Source organism: Etheostoma cragini, chromosome 16, assembly GCF_013103735.1.
Source record: "Etheostoma cragini isolate CJK2018 chromosome 16, CSU_Ecrag_1.0, whole genome shotgun sequence".
Taxonomy (NCBI): Eukaryota; Metazoa; Chordata; class Actinopteri; order Perciformes; family Percidae; genus Etheostoma; species Etheostoma cragini.
The window spans coordinates 2763128-2784850 of record NC_048422.1 but is presented as its reverse complement, the minus strand read 5'-3'; the positions used below and the strand labels follow the sequence as shown (position 1 = coordinate 2784850).

Genomic DNA, 21723 nt, shown 5'->3' with positions numbered 1-21723 from the left:
CACACACACACACACACACACACACACACACACACACACACACACACACACACACACAGAGGCACTAACACTGCAAACACAGAGGCAAACACACTCCTAGTGAAAAATAGGAATGAGGCACAAATGTCTTCAAAAATGTGGTAAAAAATCCAAGACCTCTAACAAAACAAACTGCTCACTGATGCCAGTTCAATGTGTACCTAGGTAAAATGTCAGCAAGCTTCCACTATCTATATTTACCATAGTGCAGACACGGTGTTCTATTGGTAGTCTTTGTGGAAATGATATGAGCTTGAATAAAAAAAAGCTCTTTTATTAATTTAATTTAATTCACTTAACTCTGTACAGGAGGCATAGAAACAATCTGGTAGTTGCATTGTGTGCATCAAGTACACATGCATTTACACACACACACACACACACACACACACACACACACACACACACACACACACACAGTCCCAGCTGCAGGTGTATTGTGTCTCCCGTTCAGTCAGGGGTCTCCACAGCTAATTATTGTTCTCTCTCTGTCTCTCTCACACTGGCCCATCCAGTTCTATTCAACGATTGTTACTGGCATGAATGGTTAAAACCGTGTTTCCTAAACCAGGCAGTGTAACACGGACTAAATACTAATTAGTTAAATTAAAGTAACAATATGGTGAAAACGCCTAAAGTTGAAGTATAGCCAGACATACAGAAACAAATTCTATTAAAGCTGCAAGCAGCGTTGGAAGGGCCCTCGCTCCTCTGCGCGCGTCGGGCTTACTGGCTGATGCGTGCATTTGCACTTAGACACACGCAAGTCGTCACCAATGAAAGGGAACTCCCTGCTGAGTACGTCATAAAGTACATTAGCTGTGAAAGCCCTTGGCTAAAGCATAGGGGGCTGACCAAACCATGACCAATAAAAACAGAAGAATCAAGAGTCTTGAAATCATTCAAGACTCTTGATTCAATTTTTCATTGTGAGAGGTCTTTAGGTGACACAGACTGAATTAGAAGTCAATCTGAGGAAATCCCTAGGAGGAGTTAGCACCTTGTCTTTTAGGCCTACTTCCTGTCGCCACTAGGGGGCTCTGCTATGCGCTGTGCCTTTTGAGTAAATACCGGCCTTAAGATGTCGTCAATGTTGGACTCACCATCGAAACGTACACCATTTTTCATCGTCTTTATCGTCTTTTGTCGTCTTAAGATAATACACAGCAAATTTGAAGTCACTCAGATCAAATCTCAAGGAGGAGTTTGTTAAAGTAAAACATGTAGAAATAGCCAAAAGCGCTACCATTTAGAACTTTCAAACCAAAATGGCGGTCGTCCTGTTGCGTTAAGGTTCTGGGTCAAATGAGCGTTTTTGGATGTCTTTACATGCTACATATTGTATGTGTACCACTTTTCGTTAGTCTATATTAAACGCACTGCAGTGCTGGCAGGCCATTTTTGTGCGCCTATTCTTGAAACTCTTAAAATACACAGATTTTCACCAGATTTGATGCAACCTTCAATTTGGGTGAGCTTTTGAGTATGTGAAGCCCCTCATAGGGGCCCTTCACATAGAGGGGAAACTGAAGGAATAATAATTCCTTCAGTTTCAAGAGAAATTTAAAATATGGTTCCGCAGCTGGCTAAACCATATAGATATAGAATGTCTAGTCGGTCTGTTCCTGGTGCAGTTCGGTTTTCTATCTCTCATGATCGATCTGTGGCTTAAACCATGCTGTACTGTGTCTGTCCAGCTGAAGACCACCTTAACACAAATACAAAATTAATACAAAATCCTTCCTGGAACACAGATTCAGATCTACTTTGGTCTTGGTCTCCCTCTTTATTTCCTCACTTGTTCTTTTCTTAATCACCCCCCTCCCGTTTTCCTTCCTTTGACTCTAACAGGATCCCAGTTGTGTGACTGCAGTCATTATGTCATTAACATGTAAACAAGCAGTACTGTTCTTCATATAACTCTGCGCAGGCATCTCTGCTAATACAGTTAAATCGAGTGGTGTGGAAGTATTGGTGGCAATTACAGCTAATTGTGTGTGTGTGTGTGTGCTCGCTTATATGACAGTATGTGTTTAAACAGGTGACAAATTTAAATCATTCTCTGAAGTGGTCAATGTTGTGGTTTAAGTGGTTTAGATTTTTGATAATTATCTCCTAAATGTGGATATTAAAGCTCAACTACACAGTATATTTTATAGTAATAATAGATAACGTGTTTCATGTGAAAGGTGCAACTGGTGGTGGCTTTTTACCGTCTTGAAGTTTTGGTTCAACAGCACATTAGCTACAGCTAAATTTCCAGATATGTTTATCAGGTGTTGGTGGAAACAAGGGTTTAATATTTTCCCCAAAAATTCGATGAATCAGATCCCTGGAAAAGACAACCCATTTCCCGGGAAATAGCTGTTTTTATTTATTTGATTATTTTAGCCCAAGTAATGTATCAATATCATTCAAATATGTTCCCATTTTTTATATTATTTGTATTATTATTTGGGCGAAGGAACACAGTTATGGCCATCATCACCACACTTTGCAATGATTATTATTATTATTATTATTATTATGCGATGATTCTGTTGCAACACTAATGTTGAAATGCCAGGTGGATTGTCTGTGACTTGTCTTCTGAAAATCTAGGCAGCCCGTAGAAAACCAATATTTTACAGAACTACCTTATACAAACTAATGAAATGTGCTTAAGTAAACCATTGAAAGATTCCTAAACCCTTCTATTAAACCAAATCCATTCTTTGGGTGTTGAGATTTGGATGCGGCTGCAAACGAGAATAATCACTAGAAGTTAACCAAAATATTTCTTTATCAGGGCAGGGCGGGCATATTTCTCTTTTTAAACACATACAACTTCAATTAAATGAAAGAAAACGACCCACAGAAATGTAAAACGGCGCACTGCAAAAAGACAAGGCCATAGGCCGATGGAAAACTGAATTGAGAAAAAATAAAAGTCTAAACACTCTGCTGCAATATCCGTGTTGCATTGAACTCATGACAACTTAGACTACACATTTCTTTTAGTTTACAATGCATTCTAACCCTGCCCTTTCTTTTTCTTCTGGAAGTGTGTTTTCAAGAACCAGAGAGTGTTAATAGACTCTGCGCTCCGGCGGTTTCGGATTTTCGTGACTAATTGGCCGCAGATACAGAACAAAAGATGTGGGCATTAACCATGCAAGGAAAGACTAACAAAAAACACTATCCAGTTTAATTATGGGAAATGTTAGTGCTCGCGCTGTTCTGGGATCTAATAGTCAGAATAACTCGGCCTCTGCTGCTTTCAGTTTGATCATTTATTTTTAAAATCTGTTTCTCTTCCAGGGCAACCTGCCGAAATATTCCCATAATGCCCTTGTGGTCCAGGCGATGAAGACCAACCTGACAGACCCTGACATGCACGTGCTGTTCTTCGACGTGGAGGCGGTGATCATTCAGCTGCTGACAGAGGAAGCCCAGAGACCGAGTCCCACGCTGGTGTCTCCAGAGACGCTGCAGAAGAGCCAGGCTGGGGCTGACAAGGGGGGGTCCTTCCTGGCCAACAAGATCTTCAAACAGGTCAGTAAACACAAATGAAAAGAAGGGAAAATGTATCTGTCCTAAACAATCAAAGTCAGTATGCAAATTGGCTATTTGTAGGACGTTTTGTCTGGATATTTTCAGGATAGTATTTAGTGACTCATTTTTAGGCTTATGCTTTTCTTTTTACCATTTTCTTATTCTTTCTTTTAAATAAAAGTATCCCTTGTCTAAACCAGGTGAAGGAAACGATGAAGGAGACCATCAAGGAGCACCTGTTAGACGAAGATGAGGAGGAGGAGGAGGAGATGAGGAGGCGGGAGGAGAAGTCCAAGTCTCTGAGTCTGCTGGAGTACAACCTAACGATGGACACGGCCAAACTCTTCATGTCCTGCCTTCACGCCTGGGGTCTCAACGAACAGCTTGATGGCATCTGTCTGGACCGACTGGGCATGCTCAGACCGCACTGCCCCATCTCCTTTGGCCTGATTTCTAGAGGAGGTCACATGTCCCTTATGCTGCCTACCTTCAAGGTACTTTGATCACTATCTACAAGGCTGATACAAAGTACAGGAAAAAAAAAAAAAAAAGAACAAAGATTATAGAACACAAAGAATAAAATCAGTGTAATGTCATTGCCATTATTTTTCCTTTCAAAAAAACATCAATGATTTTTTTTATGTGAGGTAATCGGTGCCAATTTTGATAGTTTACGTTTACTTATGTTTATGTATTACTTAAGCTGCCATGATGTGAGGAATTTTGTGTTTTTCCCGTAAATTTAATCTGTTTCTGTGATTTCTTTTATTTTTTTATTTACTATTTTTTGGCTTCTTGAAGAGGTGCTTATTTCCAAAATAATAATGAATAACTTACAGTAAAATATGTGATCTTGTTGTATTCCATACAGACATGTATTCATACATTATCGTATTCCAACACCCCAATTACAATTACTATTACATTTTACTATTACAGAATTTCAATTTCAGACATGACAGTTATTAATATAACAGTATTAGTTTTAGCACAATTTTGTAGCAGCTTTACGGAGCGGGTGTCATAAAGTACTAATATACTGTAAAGTACTAAATAACATTTTTTTTAATATTAGTGAATTGGGAGATGACAGCAGACACATTCGGCAAACTGTAGTGTCCGAACTGAGTAAAACACACTCACGTTGACCTGTATTTCCAGGGTCCCTGGTTAATTTGTCTGCCTCTGTTTCCCAGGAGTCCTTGCTGCAGCAGTTGTCCCTGGCGACTGGTCTGAAGCTGACTCTGACCGACATCGTTGGGAAGGGGACGTACGGCGTTTCAAGGGCCGTCACCACGCAACACCTGCTGTCTGTAATCTCACTGGCCAACACTCTGATGGGCATGACCAACGCCACCTTTGTTGGAGAGCACATGAAGAAAGCACCAGTCAGGTAAACACACACACACACACACACACACACACACACACACACACACACACACACACACACACCAAGAGCCAAACCGCGACTCCAACGGGATGAAATTGTTTTTCTGTGTTTGCTGGACGTGGAAGGCAACTGTTGTATAAAGTACTTGAAAGCAATACTTGAGCAAAAGTACAAGTAAATAACTTTGGTAGATGTTAAAGTCACTTTTTAAAATATTACTTGAGTAAAAGTCTTAAAGTGGCTGATGTTTACTGTACTTATGCATTCATTTAATGCACGATTTTAAATGTAGTTAAATATCAAAAGTTAAAGTAAACCTTTTGATCAGCTTAGAGAGAGAAGTAAAATCTCCTGCAGAATAACTTTTGTAGGTATTTGCAAATACGCAGTTTCATTCTTTCTAATACTAGGTTGTATCCTAATGGGTTTTCCGTCTCAGTTGTGGAAAAGGCTCTCCTGAAGCCTGACTCCCGGAAACTTATAAGGAGGTTTTACAAGGTCCTGTCAACCAGTGACTGTAAGGGTCGGGTCAGGTCTCTCTCTGGGAAGTGGATTTTGGGAGGACTGTCCTGGACGATGTGTGGGATAGGGTTTGGTCAGGCCCTGCAGGTTGCTTATTTACCAACATAGCCAGGGAGATGCAATTTAGAAACGCTATAAATTACCCATTACTCTGGAAATTTTGTAATAAAAGTTAGTTGTGTGAAGGTAAAGATTTGCACTGCATATTGGAATGCCCCTTTTATTAATGACTTCTCGGTCAAACCATATAAGGAAATTGATGTTTTAGTCCAGAACAAACTATCTCTAACTCCCGTCGGCTGTTGTATTCTGGGGTTAAATCCTAAAGCAGTGGTTCTTGACTCCTCCAAACTAAGGCGGCCGGAGGTGCTTCTCTTTGATGCAAGGAGATGCATTCTTCTTCTGTGGATCTCAGACTCTGTTTCCACAATTTCACAATGGACTGGAGTGTGTTGGAAATTCTCCCTTTCGAAGGTAGTAGCTTATGGCTAAGAGACATGCTTTTTCGAAATCTTGGACCCCTTCTTGGACTATATTGGGGAGGATGGTGCACGGAGTGGCCTCGATGGTCTATCATGGTCTGAGATCTCAAAGTATATTTCCAGATGACATGCAATGGCTACAGTACCTTATTTTGACTCCGTTGAGAAACCTTGTTTTATTGGTTTTTAAAGGGCTAAAAGGAGGGCTTTATTCTTTACTCAGTGGTTGTCTTCCTTTGTGTTTTATGTGCCCCTTGGAAACTCGATACAGATATATATTTTTTTAAAGTAAAAAAAAAACAACTTTTGATTATGGCCAAAGGTGTGTTAACTTTATCTTCATCACCACTGTCATCGGGGGGGTCATTAGGGTTGGGTACCATTCCCACGATACCGGTACTTGAAATTCTGTTCTCGGCACCCAGTGGTCCAATCTGTTGTTGGTACTTTCCCTTTATAATTATAAAAAAAAAAAAGACTTCAATTCTAAAAATAATTCCAAACCTATTTATACTATTAACATTTTGTTATTTAATTGGAACATTTTCACCTCAAAACTAAATAAAACCCCTCCCCCTATCCTCCCAAACCCGTCCCTAAAACCTATAAAATTGAATAATTATTAATTTCTTACTCACTGTGACTTTTCTTCTTGTATTCGCATATTATCTTTTTTAGTCTTTTTTTTATTTTCATCGTGACTGTTTTTAATTGCTCGTTAATGTTTCATGTACAGCACTTTGAATTGGCTTGTTGCTGAAAAAGTGCCGTAGAAATAAAGTTTCCTTGCCTTCAATGATCAATATTGCACGAGTTAGTACTTAGTGCTTATGTGCCAGCTGACAGCGACATATCAAGCTATGATAAGAAAACAACAACGCTATGACTCGCCTTTTATTTTCCCTCTGGCACTGCTGTGAGACTCTGTATTTTTTTTTTTTTTTTTTTTTTTGAGACGTGTCTTGTTGTTTGAGCACCTACTACTTACTCCGGAGGACGTCCCACAGCTCGTCCTTACCTTTGCGAGTTCCTGATAAATCAAATTCAAAAAGTCTCTCGTCTCCTCGTCCGGCCACTTCCATCTGTATTTGTTGATGCCCGCCATGTGTGCAGACCGAGAGGAAATATTGGCCCGAGATGAACAAAAACTTCTTCTTCTTTGTTTTTGTGGCGAGTTGCAACCATAAAATGACCTAAAACTTAATCGCAATTCATTATTCATTTGGTAAATAACGTTTCCATCAGCGTTTATCGCATAAGCAGTATATTGATCAAGAGAAAATCTGAGACCGAACGTATTTCCTTTGAGTCGAGATTCAGGAAATTCCATCGAATTTTACTGTTTCCATAAAGCATTTTTCATTCGATATCACTTAATACGGACAAAAACGTGTTGATGGAAACAACAGCTACTATCCGTCCCTATGCTTCCTCCTCTTCTTCTTTAATTTTGGCCTTTGGTGGTTGTTCTTTTTGCATGTCACCAACTGGAATGGAGCCTGCAATAACATGCAGTCCAGAAGCAATGATTTGCCAAACCTTCTTTTTTCCAATGTAACAAATTTCTTCTAATTTCATTTTCTAGTAACGAGTAACTAAGATGCTTAGAGTTAGGGTTTGTATCTTAGGAGCACTGCCCAAAAAACCAGAAGCATTTGGACACAGACGTGTTCCTTAATAGTGCGGAGAGTAGATGTATTGAATAGAACGTCTTAACCTTAGCTCAACATATCTGTGCCACCAGGCAGAAAATCACCACCCTGATCTGTTATCAGTGATTCCAGCTGAAAAACAAAAATAACAACCCAAACAAACAGAACAGAATCTAAATTCAAAGCACCTACACATACGCTGTTCACATGCACAATAATACCAGCAGCAGCTGAAGTTCAACTACTGTCAAGTTTTGAAGTCTGTGAAGCAGATTGTTTAGTCTGTCTGAGCTCTCCTTGTGCTCTGAAAGATTTAACATGGAGGTCAAGGTCCTGCTGCTGGAGCACCTTTTGGAACATTTTATAATTTCTTCAGCCCTGCACAGAATAACCCTGCAGGGAGGGCGAGCGAGGACGAGTCAGGGAGGAAAACACAAAGCAAGAGAAATGTAACCCAAGCTTTTCAGTGCTTTCAAGTTAATTTTGTACCTTAAAAGCCACTTAAACATCTCCTAAAATTCTGGTGAAATTAGTACAATTTGGAAAGGAATTCCACACCTCAGTGTGTTGTGAATACTGTAACCAGCCTGTCATTACCATGCCAAATCTCAAATGTGAGTTGGCCTGAGACTTCTCTGTAAAGGGGCAATTTCAGCCCTAGACCAAAATGCCTCTGGGCGCAATCCAATAGACTTGCAACCAATCAAAGCAACAAAACATGTGATGTAGCGACCAGTGACCAAGTCCACCCGGAGATTTGGATATCTGATAGATTCTGATATTGTTGATAATTATTGTGTTATAAAGATGTGTATTGTAAAGATTTTATTCCATGTTACATTTCTCTTACCTGCTGTTCATGTTGGCACTGGAAAAGGAGTTTTGATCTCGGACATTGTAAAACCCTTGTATGGTTTTTGGGTAAAAATAAATAAAGAATGGACAGATAAAATGGTCTTCATCCCCCCGCTCTGTGCTAATATAATACGGATGGTACCAGGGCCCACACTATTTGCTATGACTCATGTTCAGGATATCAAGTCATCCTTTGAGCTGTTGATTCCTGACTCAGTTTCAAAAATATTTTGGATATGAACAATTTGGATTTTTAACATGAACCATAACCTAATGACAAAAAACAAATCACACTTCCATTTTTTCTAGTTTTCTAGTAGAGACTGAATGCATTCCCTAAACATCTCAATTGTTTGAAATTGAGATAAAGACAATATTTGTTAATAGTTTATGAAGTCAAATTGTATTTCACAATTAAAAAGAAAATCCCAAATAAGTCACGGGTCCGGATACAAGAGGGTCCCGAAAGTGTAGACAATGCAAGGGTTAATGACAAAAAAGGCATTCTATTCTATTACAATAAATCTACATTGGAAAGCAACACATACTGTGTTTGCAATGAATTGGAAATTATGTACTGTATATCAAGCACGCTATTAAATATGATATTAATGAACTCATGTATTTGCTCTTGCAGGTGTAGGTGGGTGTGCATGCTGCCAGTGTGTTTATTGTGTGTTTTATAGTGAAAAGCAGTGAGTGTGTGTGTTTGTATGTATGAGAAAAAGTGGGTTGAATAATAATAATTTTATTAACGATAATGTCACCAAAAATTATATTTGTTTCATTTTGTGATTGTCCGTTTTTCACAAATGAGCTTTTTCTTTGTACCCCTTACCCTTATACGCTTTATTTCTTCAAAGTAACAATAATTACATTTTACCACTATATGGTGCGGCTTGACTTGACTCGCTCTTTTTTGACTTTCCATTGGTGAAGGTTGTGGATAGTGCCTGGTACGATACTGATCCGTTCCGTCGAGCTCGGCCAATACTTAAAAAGTATTTTAAAAAGCCAAGCTACCTTCAATAGTGACAGCAATTTTCACTTGACCCAGATTTATGCAGCACTACTTACACTATACCATACAATGGATGAAGTGCAGGCAGAATAGATGTGCAAGTTTTTCGTTCTTTGTCTTTCTTCTGTTTTTGTAACATCCTCTTGTTGCTATTCAAATAGTCCTTGCAGTAGATCTTTTTGGCATGTTTTACGGCTAATTGAAGAACTCCCTGGCAGCTTGTTGCCTGGCAACCATCATTGATTACTCCATTGATTGTTGTATTGGAAATGTTTGTGTCTGTGAAGGTTAGACGCCTCCAGTCTGTTCAGAGTCAGGATTGTGTCCTCCACCTAAAATTCAATAGGCTGGAGCCTTAGCGCACGCACGCACGCACGCACGCACGCACACACACACACACACACACACACACACACACACACACACACACACAGTGTGGACACAGTCCTCTATCCTCCCTGCTCCTTTTAATATTTCATGCCTCCTCTTTGTGATCCTCCTCCAGGCCTCCCAGACCGGGAGGAACCCCGGAGACTCCTCGCAGGACACTGGCTGCCCCCCATCAGCCCTCCAACCCTGCACTACAGGCTCAGATCAAACAAGGTAACTACAAAAGGGGAGGGGGCGCTGGCTTCACACACCCCAGGGCCCTGCGGGGAGGGTGGGAGGGAGGAGAGGAGGACGTTTGATAATGCAGCCCACAGGCAATGAAATCCACAGGGAAAAGTAAAAAAAAATGAAATATCCTAGGATGAAGCTGCTACCGTTTCCTTGGTCAGCAAATCTTTAAAGGGATGTTCTGCTGTTTTTGACATGTGGGTGGAGTTGTACAAACCTGACTGCAGCTTTGCAGCATTTTTCCATGAAAGACCTATTGCGCACTGAATTTGTAAATTTAGAAAAACACAGAAACAGTTTTACGTTAATACTTTACTGTAACCTACTCACTTGGTGTTATTGGGTTCTGGGCCTTGCTCAATAGAACTTTAAAGAGTTTTCGGGGGTGAGGCTGATTCACATTCACTTTGACAGCCTCTCTTTTTCAAATAGAGAGATTTGTACTGGAAATGTTAAGGCTGTCCTCACAAGAAACACAGCATTGTGTTGTGTCCAAAATTCTAAAATAACTTGTTTATGTACTGTGTTTATGCACACTTGACACAGGCCTTTTGTTGCCGTGTGAATTATAACGATTGTCTGTCAGGAACAAAGGAAAGAGAAGTGCACCGTTTTTAAGTGCAACAAACCCTTAAATTCCCACTTGTTGGAATTATTATGGTATGCATTTTACCAGTATGAATCACATGAAATATATTTGATTTGATCTAATCATCAGCATAGTCAGACATTGTTGCCTTGATTCTAAAAAATGTCTGTTTTGGTGTACCTCTGTAGCCCCAACATGTAGCAGGTTTTTTAGGACGTCCGTTTCGGCGTAGTTCTGGTGGATTGTAATGTTTTCACGTAAGAGAGGTGGATGAAGCATCTATAAAGACCGAAAGAAAGAAAATGGAAATAGAGAGAAAGAGACTTAGTGAAGGTGACATTTTTTATGGAGTTTTTTTTGCAGAAAGAAACCCACTGTGGTTCACTGTAGGGGTTTTAACCTGCCGTCACCATCTGCCTACCCCCCACGCACACACACACACACACACACACACACACACACACACACACACACACACACACACACACACAGACACACGCACGCACACATTACCTACCACACCACATCAGGCTCAGTACCTACAAATACACAGACTAAAATCAAATCTATATAAAAACAGACTCTGTACACACATATGCCATGGGTGGCACCCTTGGGTGTTCAGGGGAGGCGGGGTTTTTAGTGCTATTGTCCTATTTTAATGGAGGCCAAGCGTGACAAGCTCGTGGACTTATACACGCCACACGCCTATTCACCACCATTCAGGGGGAACGCTTAGCCGTGACCTCTGCTCAGCAAGCTACTCCCACCGTGTGTTTATGGGTGTGTGTGTGTGTTTGTGCGTATGTGGGTGTGTGGCTTTGTGAAGGAGAGCGCTGTTAACCCTGTTCACTGTCTCTTTTCACATGGAAATCAGGAGGCCCCTCTAATATACTGCAACATTTACAGTGAGATTAACAGGGAGAGCAAGGTGTCTAAACATAATTTAACACACCTAAAAACATCTTACAGTTACTATTTTACGATCATGACTACGGTAATTCAATTTTTTGGGAAAAAACAAACAAACAAATGTTTATTTTTCTCTGTTTCTTTGTCTGCACAAGCAATTTCCATCAGGGAAAACACACACTTACTCAAGTGGATGTGAACAAAGGATAATTTGGGTTTATTGCAACATGGGTCTTATTTTTGTAGTTTTGTCCATTATTTTTTTCATTAACAAAAACACTGCACTCACCAAGTTAATTTTTTACATGTGGGCCATAAATGATGGACCAAACAATGTTTGCATACAACCTACGGAGTGCTTTGGTTTGTTATTTAAGGAGACATGCGCTTTTATAATTTTTGGAAATTGAGATCCTCATTACACTCATGCAATGAGCCCTTCACATGAGAGATAAACACATGACTGTATTTGTGTTATGGCTTCTGCGTTTGTGTTGTAGCTTTACGTTTGGATTGAACCGTCTCGGCCACCATATAGCTAAGACGATAAGTCAATTAATGAATTGGTCAATTGACAAAAACGTGTTATAACTGAGGAACTATTTAAGTAATATTTATTTAAACTATGCCAATTAGTCTTGTTTTCTAGCTGCTTACTTGTGCAGATTCCCTGGTTTTCTTTGTGTTATGTAATAATAAACTTAATTTATTTGGGTTTCTGTAGGTTGCACAAAAATAATCACTCTGAGCTTTAGGAAATCAGGATGCACACTTTTCACTATTTTCTAGTATTTTAAAAACAGCAAAAATACCTGCAGGTTAATTTTATCAGATTCAGATCATGTGGGTGTTTTGACTTCCATATACCATTCATGTCAACATTAAAGTTGTAGTTATGACTGGGAAACTCTGAGAAGTACTTAAAGGTAATAAAACACTTATTTAATGGCCATAGTAAAAAATACAGTGCTATACTGGCCATGCTATGTCGTGACATTAGGCACCTTTTTTAGTGTGTATTAGTGTGAAAATGATCAGAATTTGTAAGCATCAAGAAGTTAGCTACCTGAGTTATCATGTTAGATATGAATATTAAAGTGTCATCTGCATATTAGATAATTTTTCCCATTTCCAGGAAAACAAGACAAAATTGTTAAATTATAAGGGTAAACCAAATGATACGTATAAAACATATGTATCAATTCAGAATTACGCAAGTCTTTTTGCAGAAGTCCTTTACAGTGGCAGCACGCACCAGAAGCCTCATAACGCTAACATAAAATGAAATTTATCTCAGCTTGACTGCTATGACTTGGGAAACACCCAATGACTTTCTTTTGAAGAATTTATTTGGTTTATACAATGACAAATTGTCATTTATCACTTCCAAATGCCTGTTTTCACCAGACCAATCACAGGCAATGAACTTGGCTTATACTGTATATTTCGTGCTTCTCCTCCCAGGCCAGGAAATATGGGGAAAATAAGATTCCCTACTACCTTGCATAGGCTTTGCAGCTAGTCAAGCTGATCTTTAGCTTAAGGTTTTGGGATCCAACTTCATTTGTAATGAAGTCTGAGGATTGTCTTTAAAACCCTGTCATCGGTGTAGAAAATAAGTTTTTCCAAAGCCAAACTTTTACGTATTGGCTCTCTGCATGGTGAAGCACCTTTTCTCATGTCCTCAGAGAGCAGCAGACCATTCACACATCACTGAATTAATGACGTAATACTGACATTTAAAGTATTAGCCAGTTTGGCCTCCTCTAATAATAAATTTAGTAAAGAAGCAGCAGACCTAAGATACACTTAATAGTCAGTCTTTCAAAAATTATTAGTAAACCTCACATGAGAAGTTAACAATTAGTATTATTAATAAAAAAAGTATTTCTTCAGAATTAAACAAATTGTACATCTTTTTATGATTTAGTTTTTGGTGTGTCTTCCAGTTCAAAAAGCTTTGTCCTGTGACTCAACAACAACATGACTATCTATACAATCTATAAAAGTTTAGCATGGAACTGTTTATGGAGGAAAAACATTAAATGTGAAAGAATGCGTGTACTCTACATACACGTGGTATTGGACATTTGTCCGTGTACTAAGCTATGGTTTAATATTTTATTGCAATACTTAAATCAGAAATAAAGAGTCTTGTAATTCATTTTACTGTACAGGTACCTTGAGTACTACATTATATCCATACTTCCTTAGCTTTACCATTTGTGAGGCAGAAATTAGTATTGAAGTATTAATAGGGATGTTAATTTAATGATGTTACTAATACCATCCTAGCCTTTTCTAGAGGGCACTGTCCTGCAAGGCTCAACTATTGGCCCAGTACCTAAAGTGTATGATACATAATATATGGTGACAAAAGAATGCAACCAATGCTGGCAAACTGCTGTTGACTGCCCTCAGCCATCTGCTGTCTATCTTTCTGATTTCTTTCTCACCCCTTCTGTTTCTCTCTTTTTCTTTCACTGCATGGCTTCAGCCTGCTGCCTGTTCTCTAGAAGGAAACCCGTTCCACAAACACTCTTTCTTTAATATTTCTTCCATTGTACTTTCAGTCAATCTTTGCTTTTGTGTTTTGTGCACTTTCACATTAGCATTTTCCTTTTTTTTTCTTCCCCATCAACTGATGTAATGTTGCTCCAATTGTTTTCTCTGTTGTGTCCTGTTGTTCTACATAATGTGGTTGTTGGACCATTTTATTGACAGTTTATGAATTTGTAATTCTTGTTGCTTAGCTGTCTTTATGTGAACAGTAAGGGTATGTACTGTCATAGACTGCATTGAAATGTTATTAGTTAATTAAATATGTATATATGTTCAAGAAATACTCTTCACTACTTTACTAAGTGTTTGAAACAGCGTACTTAAACAACTGCTTTTGTTAGTATGAAGGTTTAAGGTTTCTGGCCCTAGCACGAACATCAAATCTATATTATTATTACAATTTGAACCAGGACGTAATAATATTTGACCTGCAGGTAAATTGTCAACAGACTTGATGGTCATCTTTTTTCAAAATAAGGTTCATATTTCGTTTTTCAAATTGTTCCTACTAAATATGGGTTAATAAGATGCTCGTGCCACAGTCTGAAACTTTAATGTTTTAGTAACACATTTTTCTAATCTCTCTACCAAGTGCTTGCTGGCAAATAAAGTGGCATCTTTGTTTGCTTTTTGTATCTTGTCACTTTTACCCGCAGGAAGTCTTCATTTGTGCGTTGGGATTATATCGCTGTTTTATGCCTTTTTCCCTTTTTGTTTTGCAATTTTTAGATTATAAAAAATTCTGTTTCGTGGATGTTTTGTTTGTAAGTTTCACTTTTATTTATCAATATTGAGTGAATTAATTTTCGTCGTTTCTTGCTAGCACATGCTAGCCAAGAAAGCTAACTATAGGTTGCTAAAGGGCTCATTATCAAACCCTACTTCTACAATTATTTCTAGGTTATTTGAACTGTAATAATAACAACTGGTTATGAATGTCAATGCTAACTGCTATTATTACTTAGTTTTGTAGTTATAGGATACTACAACAAAGAATAGATAGCTAATATAAGCAGAAGAAATAGATCAGCATAAATCCATTTGCTGTAATCCTTTGATTATCTTTTCCATAAGACTGGTTGATTTATTTACCATAACCACCACTTTTCTCTATCCTTAATTATAAGTTGCCATGTGCAGATAATTAAATTATTTAAAGACCTCAATTTTTGAACATTAAAAGAACTTGTTTTGGGTCAATGGCTTGACTTTTTTCAGTTGTGTAAATCAAATTGTATATGCATTATTATTTTTTAACTTATTACTTTCTTTCTTGTGATGGCCTCCGTATTTTTTTCCTTTTGTACATGTGTTTTCATTTCTGTTCTTGTGTGTTCTAAATACCTTTTCTTCTTCCCTGCTGCCTTATTGCTTATCTCCTCTCTCCAGTTTACTATTGTAATTATTTATATTTTCCTAACCTGTTCTTTCCTTCTTTACTATTTCTCTCCTTCTCTTCCTTTGCAAGCTGCTGTAGCTGCCACAGCCAACACCAGCACTGTTACTACTGCTACCACTGCTGGGGCTCCGGGGGCCCCTGGGGTCTTTTCTCAGAGGGCCCCTGGCTCCCAGAGCCCCGCTTCTTATAACATCCCCTCAGTCAACGAAGGTACAGACTGAACTGATGGGTACCGCTTAGGGAAAGTTTTGCAGCCATACTTTTTTTTTCAGTTCTTTGGAGAACCCCCACCCCCCCCATCTCCTTGTTGTTTCTCGTCACCCTGCTTTTCCCTACAGCCAATGTTAGTTTGTCATCTCAGGTGTCTTGGTCCAGTTTTTGCTTTGTCTTTGTGTTGGTCTACAGTTTTCGTCTCTTTATCTTTCTGTCATACACTTCAGTACACTTCCATTCCAGTCAGTTGAAGAAATTGATAGGTTTAGGTCTCCATATGTGAATGCTGAAAAACATTTGGCACAGGAACTGGTCAAGTGTTTTTAACTTAATGTCTACCCAACCTGGTCATGTGAAATTAAACCAGTTCTGCAATATTTGCAAGAGCTAGATGTTTTGCTTTATCCTGACACATTTCTAAAATTATGGGGGGAATTAATGACTGGTAGAAAGATTATCAAGCTCAAGTAAAAGACGTCCTCAATCTTGACCTATTGCCCTTAAGATCTTATGCAAAATGATTTCCTCCACCTTGTAATTTGCAGTTTTGTGGAAATGGTTTGAATTCCATATTTTTACCCAATCTGCTACAGGCCAAGCTATCTACTGCAGCAAAATTTGGTGAGACAAAAAGCTGTGTCATCTGCAAACAATTAGAGTTTAGTAAAGTTTGTAACTTATGAATATGGAAGTGCATTGACCACAGTCCTTTATACCCTGGTCTGTTGTATTTATTCAGTTGGCAATATTGTGCAATCCTGTTCTCTGTTTTCTGTCTGTCTGAATGTCTGTGTCCTGATGTTTTAGTGTCCCTATGCTTACTGTTTGCATGCTTGCTCTGTCCACCTGATGGAATGGGGTGTCACTGGGTGGGAAAAACAAATCAAAACAAAACTTTTTTTAACTGGGCCAACTTGATTTAGGCTTTTACCATGGAGGTACATTGCCCTATCCTCCTAAACAATGAATGTACTAGTTATCTAACGGTTATATAACGGTTTCACCTCTGTGCTTTCTACATGGAAAATTAAGTGCCTTTTTAAAGCTTAAACATTTTAGTTTACAATTTTCAGAGACTAAAACATAGCTGGTCAGGATTATTTTTTATTTAGTTTTATACTGAAAACCGGCAAGCATGCACGCATGAGTATGAGGCTCATTCTCAGTAGGGGTAAACAGCAATTGTAGCAAATATGTAAAAGTATTATATCATGTTTATTCCTAAAACACTGCCCTGCAGAAACCTCAGCATCATCATCACTATTATCAGTAGTAGATACTAACAGGAATGGATGGGAGCAGCAGCAGTAGTTGCAGCAGCTGTAACTCCTTGTTAGCTGTATTGGTTACAGTTAACATTGGCAGAAATAGTTTTTAACAGTAATAGCAGCAGCTCCAGCAGAAATAGCTGTTGTTAGCAGCAACTGTGGTAAAGTTGTTAGCAGCAGTAGTAGTAGTTGTATTTGTTTTGTGTTGTCTTTTCAGATGTAGTTAAAAGCAACTTCTACATTGGTCACTCAATGACCCGGTGACTTCATCCCATCAACCAGGGTTGCAGCGATATAGTAACAATGCCTATCTAGTGTATTAAAACTATTTGAAACTTTTTACACATACTACCATTGAAAACTGTTTCTACTTTCAATTATAATAGTCTTTTTTTAACCAAAAAATAAAAACTCAAGCTTTCATTTCTTTCACGGGTTGATTGTAATAACTAGAAGGGCACTCAGAGAGCAGAGCCCCCTGCAAAGGCCAATAGCCCAGTTTCCCAACTAATGCAAACCTGCAACAGCAACCACTATTTATGTCTGGATTTATTTCCAAAACTATTAGAACCAATTTTTTCCTTACCAATTTATTTAGCCCTCTTCCTGACAAGCTACTCTAGCATGATGATGATTCTGATACACTTGTCAGAAAAACCAGCAATTACAACTCTATTAAACGTATGTTGCGACTACAATTTAACTTATTGCATATTGCACACAATTTAAGGGTGGCGCTGTGCTGCTGCTTATACTATTCAGGTTCAGGCTTTGTAATTGACCTGACATTGCCCCCAGAGCAATTGCTCCTTCTTTGGTTACATCTTTTGTTCAATAGCTCAGGCTATGATAGCAGAGGTGTCAGAAGGTGGGCTGACTGGATTTCTATTCTTCACCAACAAGCAAATAATAACTTTCTCAGAAAATCTTCTATGAAAATATGATTTAAAGATTGTGGTTTTGTTTTTACATCACAATATTTGTGTGCATGCATGTAAACATAGTCAGTGTATAGCTAAAACAAATATACATATCTGTAAAATATCTCTTGTTGAAGGTCCCAAGGCAGGAACATTTCTCTTCATGAGGTTTTTTAACATTAATATGACTTCCCCCAGTCTGCCTATGGTCCCCGAGTGGATTGAATTGGCGGTAGGTTTAAACCAAGCCCTGGGTGGCCTTTGAGAAAATGAAAGCTCAGATGGGTTGAGCTGGAATCTTGCCCCTTATGAGGTCATAATGGGCAAGGTCACCTCCCCTTTCTCGGCTTTGTCCGCCCAGAGAATTTGGCCAACCCATGAGAGAGAGACTTCATGGCTTTCAAACGTGCAAAGTGGCAGTTGGTCAATGCCACACCCCCAGCCTCCACCTTTCCTCCCTTCTCTCCTCCTCAAAAGCTACAGACTCAGAAATAGCACATACTAAGGAAAGCTCATTGTGGGACTGGCTCTAGTGGCTGTAATTCTGCATCAAGGCTGACTTTTGGGAAAGAGACTTCAGATACAGTATTAGGTGACCACTAATGTCTATTTAGAAGAGACTTCAGATACAGTATTAGGGGACCACTAAGGTCTATATAAAAGACTTCAGATATGGTAATAGGGGACATCTAAGGTGTATACAGTGGGGTTCTAAAGTTTGGGCATCCCAGGTAATTTTTTTTAATTAATGTACATAAAGAAGCCAAGAAAAGATGGAAAAAATCTCCAAAAGGCATCAAATTACAGATTAGACATTTGTACAATATGTCACAAAAAGGATTGATTTTATTCCATTGTTTACACTTTCAAAATAACAGAAAACAAAAAATGGCGTCTGCAAAAGTTTGGGCACCCTGCAGACTTTTTAGCATGCACCGCCCCCTTTGGAAAGCTGAGACCTGACAGCGTCATGGATTGTTCTCAATCATTGTCTGGAAAAACCAGGTGATGTAAACCTAAGGTTTTAAACGCCCAGACTCATCTGACCTTGCCCCAACAATCAGCACCCTGGCTTCTTCTAAGCAGTTGTCTAGAAAACTGAAACTGAAAATAGTTGACTCTCACAAAGCAGGAGAAAGCTAGAAGATAGCATAGCGTTTTCTTCTGTTTGGAATGTAATTATGAAATGGCAGTCACCAGGAACAGTGGAAGTTAAAGCAAGAGCTGGAAGACCAAGAACAAATATCAGACAGAAGAGCTCCTAGAATTGTGAAAAAAAGCAAGTCAAAGCCCATGTTTGTCTGCACTGTGCCACTGAAAACCTCTTCTACATCCTCGCCACAAAAATCAGAGTTTGAAGTTTAAAAATGAACACATAGAGAAGCCTGATGCATTGTGGGAACAAATTCTGTGGACCGATGAGGTTAAATTAGAACTTTTTGGCCGGAATAAGTAAAGGTACGTTTGGAGAAGAAAGGGCACAGAATTTAATGAAAAGAACCTCTGTCCAACTGTCAAGCATGGGGATGGAGCAATCATGCTTTGGGGTTATATTGCAGCCAGATGGCACAGGGTACATTTCACAAGTAGAAGGGAAAATGGATTCAATAAAATTTCAGCAAATTTTGGACGCCAATTTGATGCCATCTGTGAAAAAGCTGAAGTTAAAAAGAGGATGGCTTCTACAAATGATAATGATCCTAAACACACCTCAAAATCCACAGTGGATTACATCAAGGGGCGTAAACTAAAGGTTTTGCCCTGGCTTTCACAATCCCCTGACCTCAACATAATAAAAATCTATGGATAGACCTTAAAAGAGCAGTGCGTGATAGACAGCCCAGAACTCTCAAAGAACTGGAAGACTTTTCTAAGGAAGATGGGCGAAAATACCTCAGACAAGAATTGAAAGACTCTTGGCTGGCTACAAGAAGTGTTTCCAAGCTGTGCTACTTGCCAAAGGGGCCAGAGGTATTAACTTTGCAAGGGGCCCAAACCTTTGCCATTTTTTTGTTTTCTGTTATTTTGAAAGGGTAAATGATGGAAATAAATTCTAACTTTTTGGGAAATAGTATATGAATATCTAATCTGTAATTTGATGCCTTTTCTTGGCTTCTTTATTTACATAAATACACATTTTTAACTGGGGTGCCCAAACTTTTGAACCCCACCGTATATAAAATCATCCAAAGAGCACCATGTCACACAAAACCTAATAAAATGAAAAAGGCCATGGGACCTTCAACAAAATAATGATTTGTCACAGGACTATACAAAAATAGGCTGTACCATGTGGACTATTTGTAAGACTATTTGTGAAATTACCAAATGTTGTGATATACTTTATATGGGTATTGAGATATTAAATTACCTATATTGGGATAGAATACTTTAGCCACATTGCCCAGCCCTAGGTGGTTGCAACTGCAAAAAAAAGAGTTGGAAGATTTTTGACTTTGTTGTTAGGAATGAATGTAACAAGATTATTCAAATTTATAAAAGGGGTTTCTGCAAGACAGTGATGCAAATCAAGAGGTTGACTGATTATTATTTTCTGATTGGCCGATACGGAGACAATTTCTTGACAACTGAAGATATGAAAGACGAAAGAGACAGAGATTTGCAGCAATGACTGATCCTTTATACATGGGGCCCAAACTCAACCAGGTGAGCTATTCAGGCGTCCCAAAGATATACTTTTTAACCACAGAGTCACTTAGTTGTGTCATGAACGGCATTGCTCACATACTTGTACTACATGTACTACACCTGTTGCTGGAGAATTCCACTAGAGGGCAAAGTAAGAACTCAAACCGTATTGAACTTGAAGCATGATGTCAACAATAAACATGGTGACAGTCAAAGAGGTTACTTTTTTTTTTTTTTTTTTTATATATTAATGACAGTTCTGAGATCATGTCCAACAAAGTGACAATGTAAGCCTCTAAATCAAGCACGGCGTGACAATGGCCAATACGTTTCTCTCTACACTGCCCCTACCGTTCATGTGTAAAGTGCATCTTGCTAACATGTAGTATTAATTTGTGAGGACGTGCACAACCAATGCTCCAGTGGACGTAAGATAAGCAAGGCAGCCATCATGCACACACAAATATATAGTTAAAAGCAAGTATTTCTCTGCCTAAGAAGAACGTCAAAAATGTCATCGCAATCTGTCAACCTCTACATAGATTTATTTTCTAAATGTGGTATGTTTGTAAAAAGCCTAACTATTTAAGTTTTCCTTGTATATTTCAATGGCGGAGGTAAGTTTACATTGGTGACCTTGGCAAAGAAATTTGTACGGAATTTCTTTCCTGCTTAAAAGCAATTCATTGTTTGTTCAAGTGCATTATACATGTATGCATCTCCTCTGGGAACCATATATTACACCGATATATGTGAATAAGGTGCTTGGTTTATGTTGAGTATCAGCGAGTAAACATTTTAAGTGTATCTTTTGTCACAGACATGTAAAAGCTGGTGTACTTTTCTCTGGTGTTTTTATGTGAAATACAAATATATGCCATTATGGTATCTCAGACTGATACAGCTGGATTTGAATTCAAGCCCAATTAAGCGATACCATGACATTTTGAATGTTACTTTTCTTCCTCAGTCACTCAACTGCAATGCAATGCAATGCAACTGAAAAAAAGTGTTATGTATACCATCTATAAACCTACAAGGTTTTCTAATGTTTTTTTTTCTTCTATTTTCAAGTATACTCTTCCACACATTGTA

General features: G+C 38.6%; 1 protein-coding gene across 3 annotated transcripts in view; it reads left to right on the top strand.

Moving 5' to 3' along the window:
* The window catches only part of LOC117959018 (WD repeat-containing protein 7), a 137022-nt gene that overhangs the window by 41824 nt on the left and 73475 nt on the right, over window positions 1-21723 (top strand). For 2 of the 3 annotated variants that reach the window (XM_034895852.1, XM_034895850.1), the window contains exons 16-20: window positions 3340-3573; window positions 3774-4067; window positions 4770-4966; window positions 10004-10101; window positions 15648-15788. In XM_034895852.1, the coding sequence (XP_034751743.1) occupies window positions 3340-3573; window positions 3774-4067; window positions 4770-4966; window positions 10004-10101; window positions 15648-15788 (964 nt within the window). The remainder of the gene's footprint in view (window positions 1-3339; window positions 3574-3773; window positions 4068-4769; window positions 4967-10003; window positions 10102-15647; window positions 15789-21723) is intronic. The other variant, XM_034895853.1, reaches the window with a different exon arrangement.